Genomic DNA, 12,725 nt, shown 5'->3' on the forward strand with positions numbered 1-12,725 from the left:
TCTTCAGTCAAGCAAACAGTGATTCAATTTTCACAGAGTATGACTAGCCCACGCATGTCATACGCGCAAGCTGCTAAGAAATCTCTTCCCAAAGCAGCGAATCAAGCAAACAAGAAGCAACCAAACAAAAGTTTCCGAGAACTTATCCTTAACTTATGGAATTCAGTATTATCACATTCAACTCCGTCTCCCTGATCTCACACACCCAAAGTGCCACCGCCCAATTGATAATCGACACTCTGAAGGCAGCCTTCTACTGCATTTCGAAAACTCACCTTAAAAGCAGGCATAATGTCAAAGGCTAGGTCCCAGGGCGAAGCGTGGATTGATACAAATGATGGAACATAAAACCTGACAAACGCCTGCTGAACCAACACCAACAGCTCTACTACCAAACCTTATCTCCCCCTCCATGTAGTGTTCGCTGGGAGTTCTTTCTTAATGAAAAACTGCAAACGAAGAAGGATGAAGGCGAGTCTCTCGCGCCTAAAAACGGGACAAAATGTACCAACTGGTCCTCCAGGACAACCCTACACGGAAAACCAATGTTACGAAACCACGGGAGGAGCCTCGGACAGGATGGATTTCAAAACGACAAACCCGGCAGCGACATATGGAATGTGCGCTTTCAGTACAGACCGAATAGTGCTGAGCAGCTAGCCGATACCCTGCCCCAATATGAGGATGATGTAACAACATTGCAAGAGATGCGATGGAAAGGGACCAGTTTCCTGGAGAAGAGTCATTACACCATATATTATAGTGGTCATCCAGTAAACCATGTGCTCAGAGTAGGTTTCTTAGTCAGCCAAAAAATTAAACCTGCTGTTATCGGCTTTGAAAAGTATGATCTCAAAATCATACTTGGAGATTTCAACAGTCAACTAGGGAGGGAGTCCGTATTCAGGTGATACGTCGGCTCCCATAGCTTATATAGCGATACCAATGATAACGGACTGCAGTATCGCACGAAATGATTGTTGGAAGTACATGGTTTACGCGGAAAGCGGTCCACAAACATACTTGGGCCTCTCCAGACTCTCCACTTTCAACCAAATTGACCTTGATGAATGTCAGAACATATAAGGAGGCCAATATAGACTCGGACCACTATCTCGTTGGCATAGTGCTCCGAGCTCGAATTACGAAACCACCTACAATCCCCTCTGACAATCAGGTGAGAGTGAATACTGAAGCCATTCACAACACAACCCTCCGTAACACCTATAAGGGCGAAATGGATGCCGCAGTAACCGCAGTCAACAGAGATCCTGGAGATGAAGCATCAATAAATGATCCTCACAATCACCTTAAGAACGTTATCATTGATACGGCCACAAACATATTTGGCCCCAGCTGCAAGAAAAGTCGGAACAGCTGATTTGACGATGAAATTAAGCTAGCTACGGAACGGAAGAATGCCGCATACCGAGTAATGTTGCATTCTCAAAGAACGCGGGCACGCATAGACACTTATCACGAACTCCGGCGAACGGAGAACCGAGTTCGCAGACGGAGAAAGGAAGCCTGTTAGAACTAACAAGTCTGTGAACTAGAAAAGTACATGGAGCAACCGCACGAGGCCCGAAGGCGGAAGTCTTACCAACAAGTCAACAGAATGAAACCTTATACACCTCGATGCTCATCCTGCCGAGACAGAGAGGCAAATCTGATTTCCGACGAGTTGAGTATTTTGATGAACTGCTCAACAATCAAAATATCGGCGAGTTGGAGGGTCCGCCAACTGAAGACGACAGACAGTCCGTGCAATTCATCGGCTTAAAAACCATAAGTCGCCTGGAGCCGATGGAACTACAGTCGAATTGGTTAAATATGGAGGCGACCAATTACACCAAGCTGTTCATCAACTGATGCTCAAAGTATGGAGCAGCGCATCAATGCCTGACGACTGGCAAAGAGGCATTATCTGCCCCATACATAAAAAGGGGATATCACGCAGCGCAGTAATTATAGGGGTATCATACCATACGCTCAGAACATCATTGGCCCATACCAAAGAGGCTACAATCCAGGTAAATCAGCAACACATCAGATTTTCTCTCTGCGGCAAGCGATGGGAAAACTGTTGGAATATAGACATCAGTTCCACCATCTTTTCATAGACTTTAAAGCCACCTATGAGAGCATAGCCAGGGTAAAGCTGTACACAGCCATGAGAGAATTCGGTATCCCGACCAAATTGATAAAAATGACTAGGCTGACCCTCACCAATGTGCGAGGCCAGATAAAAACAGCAGGATCCCTCTCAAGACCGTTCGACATTAACAATGGTCTACGACAAGGGGATGCCCTATCATGTGTCCTCTTTAACCTGGCCCTCGAGAAAGTGATCCGTGATGCTAAGATAAATGCAGAAAGAACGATCCTCTTTAAGTCCACCCAACTGCTGACGATATCGACATCATGGAAGAACAACCAGACGCGTACAGACTGCCTTCATCCAGTTCCAGTTTCAGATCGAGCAGGCGGCGCGAGATCTTGGGCTGCACATCAATGAAGGCAAGGGAAAGCATAAGGTGGCAACGTCAGTGCCAAAACCAAAAGAACGAACAACATCGAACCGCGCTGGTCAAACGAGATAAATAAAGATAGGAGACAATAACTTTGAGTTCGTTGATAATTTCTCCTATCTAGGGTTGAAAATCACAACCGATAATAGCTATGATGATGAAATCCGCGCGGTTGTTGGCAGGCAACATAGCCTATTTCAACTTACAAAAACTGTTCCGCTGGAAACGTCTCACCATAGGGTCAAAGCTCTTACTGTACAAAACAATGATTTTGCCAGTCCTCATGTATTCCTCACAGACTTGGGTTCTTAGCAAGAAGAATTGCGAACTATTGGCCGCGTTCGAGAGAAGAATCCTCCGAAGAATTTTTGGCCCCCTACATGAGATGGACGATTCCGTAGCCTACAAAACAACGAAATCTATGAGCGATACGATGACCATCCGGTTGTGGATAAAATTCGGCTCAATAGGTTGCAGTGGTCACTTAATCCGCATGGATGAGGATGATTCAGCCCGGAAAGTCTATAAGGGCAATATCTATGGTAGAAAAAAAAGACGAGGCAGATCCTGCCTGAGACTAAGCGATGGCGTAGGCCAGGACGCCAGACAGCTTCTAAGGATATCGAATTGGTGGACCTCGCCGCAAAACCGGGATGTATGGAGTTTCTTGTTAAGGCAGGCCTAGATCGGGTACCGGTTGTTGCGTCGTTGATGATGGAATTGAAAACCTTAGTTGTTATTGCTGCTTGAAGTTGAAACTTTGCATATTTTCTTGGCGTTTATCATTCAATGAACAGATACAAACAGCAATTATAAGCGGATGTGTTGCGCTTAACAAGCGGTTCCCGAAATGTCGGTATATGCAAATAAAATTAATGATACTGGCGAAAAAAGCGAAAAACGTCTAATTATTTAAAATAATCGCTAGAAGCCTTGCAAGATCATATTTAATACTCTAAAATATCAACTAATGGATTTGTCATGTTAAAAGCAAACTTACGAACATTAAAGTAAGCATTTCTTCATAATTTGCCATTGACCCATCGCTGTCGTCACCGTGACAATCGGAAATGTAAGTGGAGCCCTGCATCATCTAGTGATAAAACATGGCTGAATAAACTTGTCCAACACAATCCTCCACCTCCTTATGAACTTTATGATTATCTGAAATCCTCCATAATCAAATGTACGAGGAACACAAAATTTAAAAACGAAAAACACTTTCAAAGGAGACATCTGGTACTTATGGAGAAAGCTGCATTAATTTCAAAATCCAAAATTATATCATTTCCATTGTACAAGACTTGGCTTAGCTCCCAAAAGCAATTTCAAAAAGGATTTATGGTAAGCTCTGTGGCACAGTAAGATTAATGTGTGGACTCATTTTACTGGGGCAATACTTGTATGCCAAAATGTTAGTTTAACAGAAATAACTCAATGAAAATAATCGACTGAAACCGGGACATAACGACACTGGAGAAAAGAAGAAATACGTACATATTCTCCAAATGGGGGAATATTGATTCTATTTTATTGCGAAATTAAATAATAAATGGAGAAGGATGAAAACATCGATGTGGTCTACTGAGAAATATGAGAGTTTGGAAGCCTACGCCTGACAAAGAAGACGAAATAGAAATGCGGTCCATACCCAAATTGGGGTCATGAGGATGCGTTGGTCTTAAAGGAGTCAACTAGATATTTATTTTTTTAAGCCCAAACAAGATTGGTTATAATTCAAATCCAACTACAAATTGACCCCAATTGCAGAGATCCCAAGGTGTTGAATTATTATATTTCCTATGTACGCAATCCGTCAGCATGAATAAGGCCCCTTTGAAAAAAGGAGAGGAGGAGAACTTATAATAGACATTAAATGACAAGTAACCATAATTGGCTTATACCGAACTGGTGCTAACAACCTTTCGTTGTAAGGCAAGCTTCAAATAATTACCACAAATTTTGATCTCCTGTTTCCACTTATTCATTGTTATCGCCATCAAATGCAGGAGTGTCAAAGCAAAGAAATTATTCTCCACGTTGAATTAAAAATTATTCCCGTGTTTTGCACTGAACACGTGCGATTGTTGACAGGAACCCATTGAATTGGAACTTCGTTGAGGAACCATTGTTAGCTGGAATTTGCTCGTTGTCCTGGAAATTAAAGAAGTCCCGAAGCGGAACGCACAAGACCAAAGCATAGAAATTCCAGAGGAACTTTCTTGTCGAAAGGGTTCAACAGGATCCTGCGGCATATCGAACGCTATGAAACTATAAGGAAGCGTAAAAGAGAAATCCAGGCAAACTATGGCTGCTACCAAGCTTTGGAGCAAACTCAATTCAGACAGACAGGCCCAGTAAAGTTACACCTCCCTTCTCGACGATTGCCTACCTGGCCGTGGCAAGGGAGCTCAGTAATATACATCGTCTGACAAACTGGCCGTGGCAAGAGAGCGCAATAATGAACATCGTCTGACAAACCGGGGGAGAAGCTTGAAGCTAAGCGGTAACTAGACCCCAAGCCGAAGTGTGACCACCGTGCTGAACGTAACCTTGATAAGAGGAAGAGAAAGGAGCTTTTCATCACAATTCTCAAACGTATAACATCAAGTAAAGTTCCACTCATTCGGAAATCTTGGGAATATCAGATCTTTCCAAATAGTTGAGAGAAGACTACCACTCACAATAGAAGTGAAATCATTTCTGCCAGTAAAGTCGCCGGTCTCGACGATCTTCTTACGGAATTGTTAACTCCTTCCGTCTCTGCTGAACTACTACTTCCATTTTCCTTGGGAATCCGAGATTGTTCTCAGAAAGTGGAAGGAGGGAAGTGCTTGATCGACACAAAGCAGATTGGCTTCCGCTCTGGATTCTCCTGCACTGAACACATCATTATGTACATCGTTCCAAAAGGACAGTGTGCAGAGTTTAGTTCACCACTTCACCTGTTCTTCATCGAATTCGTCGAAGTCTTGGAGGCCATATGCAAAAGGTGAATTCCGGAGAAACTAATGGCTGTTATCAGAGCGACACAGGACGAAGCAAAATACAAAGTACTCTATCGAGGTAAAATCTTAGAAGAATTTGAAGTTCAAAGCGAACCAGATGCCCGTGGACGTGTTAATCAGAAGGGGAAGTGGCAGTGGATAGATAGATACACATTGTGAAAGAAGAACAACTCCATTGCAGGTTATGCCATGTAACAACTATTCACAATCTAATGATATCTTGCCTTCGCTTGGGTGGTCATGGTTGATGCGCTATAGCTTAACAAGGAGTGAATAGCAACCATATATATAAATATACTAATTGATCGAAGCCTTCGATGCTCTTCCCCCTAATACAGAAAGGAGGAGTGTGGTGACCCGTCAGATAAAGAATTCTAGAGAACGTTTTCACCTGGCAACACATAAAATTCATAGTTCATAATTAGAAGATTGTTTTAAGGCACAACAATCGTGAAATTTAGAGTCATATGGGGCATATTTTAAAGTATCTCAAAACGAAGAGAAAATTTCGGCACTTCATTCGAATTGGAGTTGAATTTGTGGTTGCGACTGGGCGAAAGAAGTCTATGATCCAATCCAAACCAATCACGAGGAAGAGTTTGTATATGAGGTGCAGACAAAATGCAACCGGTCCAACGAGGTCCTTAGGAGCGGTTTATACCCACCTGCATTCAAGTAAGTAATGAGCAATGTGAGTTGGGAATTAAGGTGTTGCTGCCTGACGGAAAAGGTGACTGTTGAAAATAAACTATGACTGTTTTCTGGAATGTCCGTACGTTCCATAACAATATTGTCGAGGGCTTTCTCCAACTTTAGCAAAAATTCCAGTGATATAAGTAGGATATCCTGGGCCTAAGCGAAATGAGAGGGACTCTGAAGAGTGTTCATCACCTTCTTGCTGCATTGTAGTTTTGCACTTTGGAAAACCAAGTGGTAGCAAACGTGAGTAGGTTTAGGGGTTGTCTTTTGGATGTGCGTAACAAGAGAGGCGGTGATATCGACCTCAAAAAGGATCACAATCTAATGGTTATTTTTGTTCGCTTGCGTGCTGCGTACGCCACTTCCCGTAGGGTTGTAGAGCTGCGATCCCCCAAGTTCAACATCGGCCACTCATAGGATCCAACTGGCACTCGATAGTGGATGAGCTATCTTGCTGATCAGACGCCATATACACTGAGTAGCCTGCAACGGGAACTCGTTATTGTGCTGATAAAGGAAGCAGAAGATGCCGCAGATCGCAATGATTTCAGAAATGTATACCGCATTACAATGGACTCGCATATAGTCGAAAACGTTTCGATGGTCCTGTGAAGGACATTAGCGGTCGACTTCTTATCCACGATGACGAGCAGCTGAAGAAGTAGAAGGAGTATTCAATCGCCTCTGTTCCTCCAGGCAGGAGGGAAATCATCTCAGCTATCAATGCACTCAAACGGAGTTAAGCCACTGGGCTTAACGGTCTCCCTGCAAAATTAATCATCGCTGTACTGCAGAACTTCTACTTTCTCTCGTACGGAAATCCGAGGCTTTCCCCAGAGATTGGAAGGACCGGATTATTAAGATTTTAAAGAAGGCATCTGGATATCTGTCTGCTCTCTGCCGTCACGAAGATGGAACGCTTCAAAGAACACATAGAAAGCTTGATCGACAGAGAGCAAGCTGGTTTCTGCTCTGCATCCTTAAACTTGATCGATTCCAAGAAAGCTTTCGGCAGAGTGAACAGGGAGTGTATCTGGCATGTTCTGCGCAGCAGAGGTATTCCGGTGAAACTAATAGCTGTTATCAGAGTGACATATGATGACGAAAAATTTCACGCTCTGCACCGAGGTAAAATCTCAGAGCCATTTGAAGTCGAGAGCGGAGTCTAGCAGCTTGTCACTGATATTATTTCTTCCTCATGCTGCCTTATCCGTTGATAACAGCTTTTTGTTCTCTCATCGGGTCATAGACCTTGGCCAAATGACTCTGGACTTGGAAACAGAGACAAGTAGGGTTGAACTGAAGGTACCAGCCACCAACAAAATCAAAATTCTTAGTCTGAATTCATATATGCGCAGAGAAAAGGCAACTAGACGATGAACTGAAGCTGAATTGATAAACGACGTGGAAGCTTAAGGATAGTAGCGAACTTTTCAGCTTCTAAATTCGGAGCTGGAAGAAAATTTTCTGAAATCACTGCCTCAAAGGGTATAAGGAGCACGCCATATGTTTCCAACATCGTTCCAAGGAGCGATTTTTCACAACTTCAAATTAGTATCCAGACAGTTGATGATGACTACTCTAACTGCTAATAGCAAAATTTATCGACTAGCTGGCGTCATCTACGCCAAGCACCGCATCATTTGCATTCCTCCCAATCGCCTGCATTTCCCGTGATGTGCTCCGCATTCTATCAAAGGTCGTTATCCCGCAACCGGGCGAACACCCAGAGATAAAACACTTTGCAAAAGATAATTCCCTTCCGCTACCAAAAAAACGTAATTAAGAACAAACCGTTTCCAGCTCAGCTCAGAATCGCTTCGCTCCCATATCCATGCATCTCGTCCATATTCTAGAGAACGACAACGAGAAAAAAGAAAACACGTTCCATGCCACTGACTCACCCGGGAGCCATGCTCTGGCAGAGGCAGCTGCTGTCGACGGCAAGTGTGCTAGCGACTGCACAACCAGAAAACTGGTGCTAGGTCCGACCATAGGGTCAATAGGAGTGTGAAAACGCGAAGACTGAAGCCAGTGGGGTTGAGTTGGACAAGAATTTAGGTGGCAGTCATCACCGACGCCGCCGTCGTCGTCAATTAAGAATAAAAACAAGAACTTGACGTGAAGTGCCTGGCGACGTTATCAGCGGCTCGAGATGCGGCTGATTCGCATTGCTGCCCTGGCGAAGAATCAACCCGGCCGGTCGGCGCTCAGCGTACAACGTTGAAACTAGTGGAACCTGCTGCGACAGCAACGCACCAACGGTCGCGTAAAATTTGCATGTTATTGACTTTTGCAGTTCACTAGCGAAATCGATAGAAAGGCGACGAGCTAGCGCTAACGTGTAGGCCCTATGGGATGGATTACTGGGCGAATGGTCTGCGGAGCTCCTTAGCCATAAGACTAAGCGACCCTAAAAGGACTCAAAGGAACCACTCACGTGTCCCAATCGATCCATGTCAGTGTCCCGTGCATGTCAAGGAGAACTGGCACAGGGTCAAAAGGGGATTACGTGAAGAATGAAAATGAGTGGAATACTTACAGTCCAAGTGCTTCTTCTTGGGTCCAATCATCTCCTCTGTGGTCGCCTTGCAGACGGACTTGGCGAGTCCTTGCCCCGCGAGACTGTGCCTCGCCGCAAGCAGCCTGTCGTTGATAGTTTGCCCGTGTCCGGCCATTTCACTGCGTCCCTAAATCTGCCTGAGTATCCTCGCTGGTGGCTCACGCTGTCGCTAACGTCGCTGAATTCTCCGTTGCCTTCTGATTTTTCAAAACATTCACCCACACGCACACACTGGCACTGCGCACTAACACCGCTCCTCGGAACAGCCGTATAATTATTGGAATTTCACTTTGCACGTATGAAAATCGACTTTTCACTCTTTCGCGATGGAGATTTCCGTTCTCCCAACTGGAAAACACTGAAAGCTGCACCGCAGAGAATTTCCACTTCAAGGACTCGAGGGAAGCGAGGAGCCTGTCCTGTGCATTTACCCAGCAGCTCTTCTAAATCCATGCACTCTGAAGGTTTTAAAGGACGAAACCCTCAGCTCAGGGAACCGCAAACAAATTGAATTTTCCCGATCGAATCGAAGAACCGCCGTCGCCCGCCAGATCTTGTTGGCGATTTGCCGTCCCGTCAGATATTCTTGCTCGCGGCCACCGCCGTCGTCGACGTCGCCAATGCCGTTCTGTCAAGTTTTTTATGTTTTTAGCCAATGATCGCCGCCCCGAGAGTATTTCAATAACCAAACGCGCGACCGCTACGGCAAGTCGAAGAGATTTTTCAACTTTTTCTACTGAAATTACGTCGACAGTGAAGATTTCGCACGAATGGCGACGACAAATCCAATCGAATTTAAATCGCGACGACTCCGACACCCAATGACGATTTTCACACTTGCGCCCAAATCACTTCGAATCGAATCAAATCGAGAATGAAAGGCAAGAAAAACTCTGCGCTCGGTCAGAATTGAATGACAGCATACAGTCCTAGTCCAATCAGACAGGCAGATTGTAGTAGTTGAGTGCGCGAATAACTGACAGATGCGTATTTGCGCGAAAGTGGTGGAGACTGTGGGCGCGTTTGTACTAGATTTGAGTGTTAATAGGCGGAAATTGAAATTTGAAAGAAGACATCTACTTTTAACAAAGTCCGTCGTCTGCTCGATGTCGAATAATTTGCACAAATATGGGATAGCATCCATTTTATATTGTTTGATCAAAGTTTTAAGGTCTACATCCGACAATACTTCAACTGCTGGGAAACATTGATAATGTTGTTTTTGTTAATTTTTACAGAGCCCCATCAGTTTTTTCACGTTATTTAAGTTTAATGAATGATCGTTTGTTCGGTTAAACCGACTCATGTTTTCCAGAATAAGCAAAAACATCCGGAAATATAAGTAGAAATAGTTTCAGTGGTAGATAACAACCTTGAATAACACCACTATGAACTCCAAATTCCTCGGAGATTTTACTTCCATGAAGCACATGACCTTTTATATGGTTGCCATTTATCCCAAGGCGGGATATAGCAGGTCAATTACACCTACGAGCCATCGTTCAGGTTTCACTGAAATGCACTTCAACTCCACTACGACTTCTCGAGATGCTCGCACTGCTCTACTGTTCAGCGACAATTGCTGTGAAGACGGCGGAGCGAGCAATTTGGGTGACGAACGTATAATTTTGAAGAACAATCTTTTAACAGTTAATCATCGAAAAGATTCTCCGGATAAGTCTCCGCGCGCTCCGCAAGATTAACAATTTAAAACAATTTAAGATATAAAATTGTTTATTTTGAAATTAATAAAAAATATTAAAAGGTTACAGTTCCGCTTGAATTCTGGCATATGTAGTCAGCGCGAACGAATCTAAAGTGGAAATAAGTCCACCACCTATTGATCAACTTTTCGAGATGCCCATTCAAGTCTTTGGGCATAATTTTCTATTATTTTCCGATAACAGTAGGGCGCCTTTCTGTTGTTACATGTCCTCCCGCCGCCTTTTCTTAAGAAAATTAGGCCATGCATCTGTTACGATGAAAGGAGTGGGGCGTAGGTCATTGTTATCGCATGACATTGATGTAGGAGATGGCAAACCAATAAAAGAGCGTTACTATCCGGCATCAGTAGCCGTGAAGAAGCTTATGTACATGGAGGTAGATCGGCTGTTGGAAATAGGGCCCGTCGAATAGTCGCAAAGGGTCTGGGAAACTGCCGCTGGTGGTTGTCGGTAAACTAAGCAAGGTGAGAATGTGCCTAGATGCTCATAAAGTCAATCTCTGCGCGGTAAAGAGTGCTCATCCCATGTCGCTTCTTGATGGATGGGATCTTGAGTCGGTTGCCAAAAGCTCAACACATTTGGGGTATTGACCTAAAGGACGCCTTTTTTTGCAGATATCCCTCGATGAGGCGTCAAGGAATAAGAACGACTTCGTCATCCTAGGTAGATCCTTGTACCAGTTCCAAACAATGCCTTTCGGATTGTACAATGCTCCACAAACATTGTTTGAGTTATTAGACAAGGTGATTCCAGCCCATCTGGGGAATCAAGTGTTGGTCTATTTGGATGATTTGTTGGTCGTGTCTGAGACGTTCGAGGACCACATTCCCATTCTTCAATAGGTGACTGCTCATATGAAAATTGCGGGTTTGACTATCAGTGTGGAGAAAAGGCACTTCGCACAAAAGGCGGGGGGAGGGGGCATATCATCGGACATGGAGTAGTTCGGACTAATCCAGATAAAGTAAAGGTTCTGGTCAAGTTTTCGGTAGTGAACAGTTGCGCAGTTTCTAGGGTGTCTACGGCTGTTACAACTTCTTTCACCGATATGCTGTGCAAGGGTCGCCGGTTCGAATGGACTGATGATGGGCTCCAAGCGGTTTACCAACTGAAAACGACACTAACTTTCGCTCCGGTACTACATAATGCAGATTTCATCAAACCGTTTTCCATACATTGCGACGCCGGCAAAAACGGTATAGGCGTGTTTCTCGACCAAATAGCGCCTAAAGGAGACGATGACCCTACTGCTTTCATGTTGCAGAAACTAACCGCTTTGCAACGAATTAAACGGTTAAGGAGCAAGAGTGCCTGGTTTCCGTGCAGGCCATTAAGAAGTTCCGGACCTACGTGGAGGGACGTGAATTTGAAATGTTCACTGATCACGCCTCCGTCAAATGGCTAATGAGACAAAGTGATTTGAGTGATCATCTTGCACGATGCTCCAAGATTTCAAGTTCACCATCAAGCGTGGCAAGGGGACACACAACGTCGTTCCTGACACTCTGTCTCGCATTCATGGTACTGATGCCTTGGAGATGTCGACGTTAAGCGACGAGGATACCACTATACTCGACTTGAACTCCCCCGCTTTCAAATCTGCCGAATATCTCCTATTGATAGTCCGAATCCAGGACAATTCTAACCAACTTCCGGATCTACGTGTGGTCGACGGGTACGTATACAAAAGAACAGAGCACGCTTCGGGAGATGCTCTACAGGAAGCTTCCAGTTCGGAAATTTGAGTTCCGGTGGAGTTAACGGAGGGTTTGATTGAACGACTTCATAACCACTCCCTGTATGCTCATGGGGGTTTGCTAAGATCTTACATCTTCCCAGAGTAAATAATTAGGTGTAACACATCCGCTGGTTGAATTTTTCTCAGGATCCCGACTGAACGACTGGTTGCTGACCGAGGAGGAGAAATATCCGTAGAACAGCCGACCTTTTCGACTTCGCATAAATAGTGTAACTGGAGGCACTGGAAAAGGCGAACTGCAAGTCTGATCCGAAATCAGATTATGCTTAAAGTAGCACAGAGAAATCTACATCACTCAAAGTGTGCCTGAACTAGTTTGGAGGGAGGAAGACAATAACGTCCCATTAATACAGGAGCCCTGGAGCGGAAGAGGCTACAAAGTAAATATTACAATTTACTCCATAGCACAAAGATCATTGATCGGGACTGACCTAGAGCGTG

General features: G+C 44.4%; 1 protein-coding gene across 18 annotated transcripts in view; it reads right to left on the bottom strand.

Moving 5' to 3' along the window:
• Positions 1–9,746, bottom strand: part of LOC119660510 (phosphatidylinositol-binding clathrin assembly protein LAP) — a 134,170-nt gene extending 124,424 nt beyond the window's left edge. For 10 of the 18 annotated variants that reach the window (XM_038069110.1, XM_038069113.1, XM_038069114.1 and 7 more), the window contains exon 1: positions 8,781–9,746. In XM_038069110.1, the coding sequence (XP_037925038.1) occupies positions 8,781–8,916 (136 nt within the window). In that variant the 5' untranslated portion in view covers positions 8,917–9,746. The remainder of the gene's footprint in view (positions 1–8,780) is intronic. The other 8 variants (XM_038069124.1, XM_038069125.1, XM_038069126.1 and 5 more) reach the window with 2 other exon arrangements.
• Between the last annotated feature and the right edge of the window lie 2,979 nt (positions 9,747–12,725).

This window comes from Hermetia illucens, chromosome 6, assembly GCF_905115235.1.
Source record: "Hermetia illucens chromosome 6, iHerIll2.2.curated.20191125, whole genome shotgun sequence".
Taxonomy (NCBI): Eukaryota; Metazoa; Arthropoda; class Insecta; order Diptera; family Stratiomyidae; genus Hermetia; species Hermetia illucens.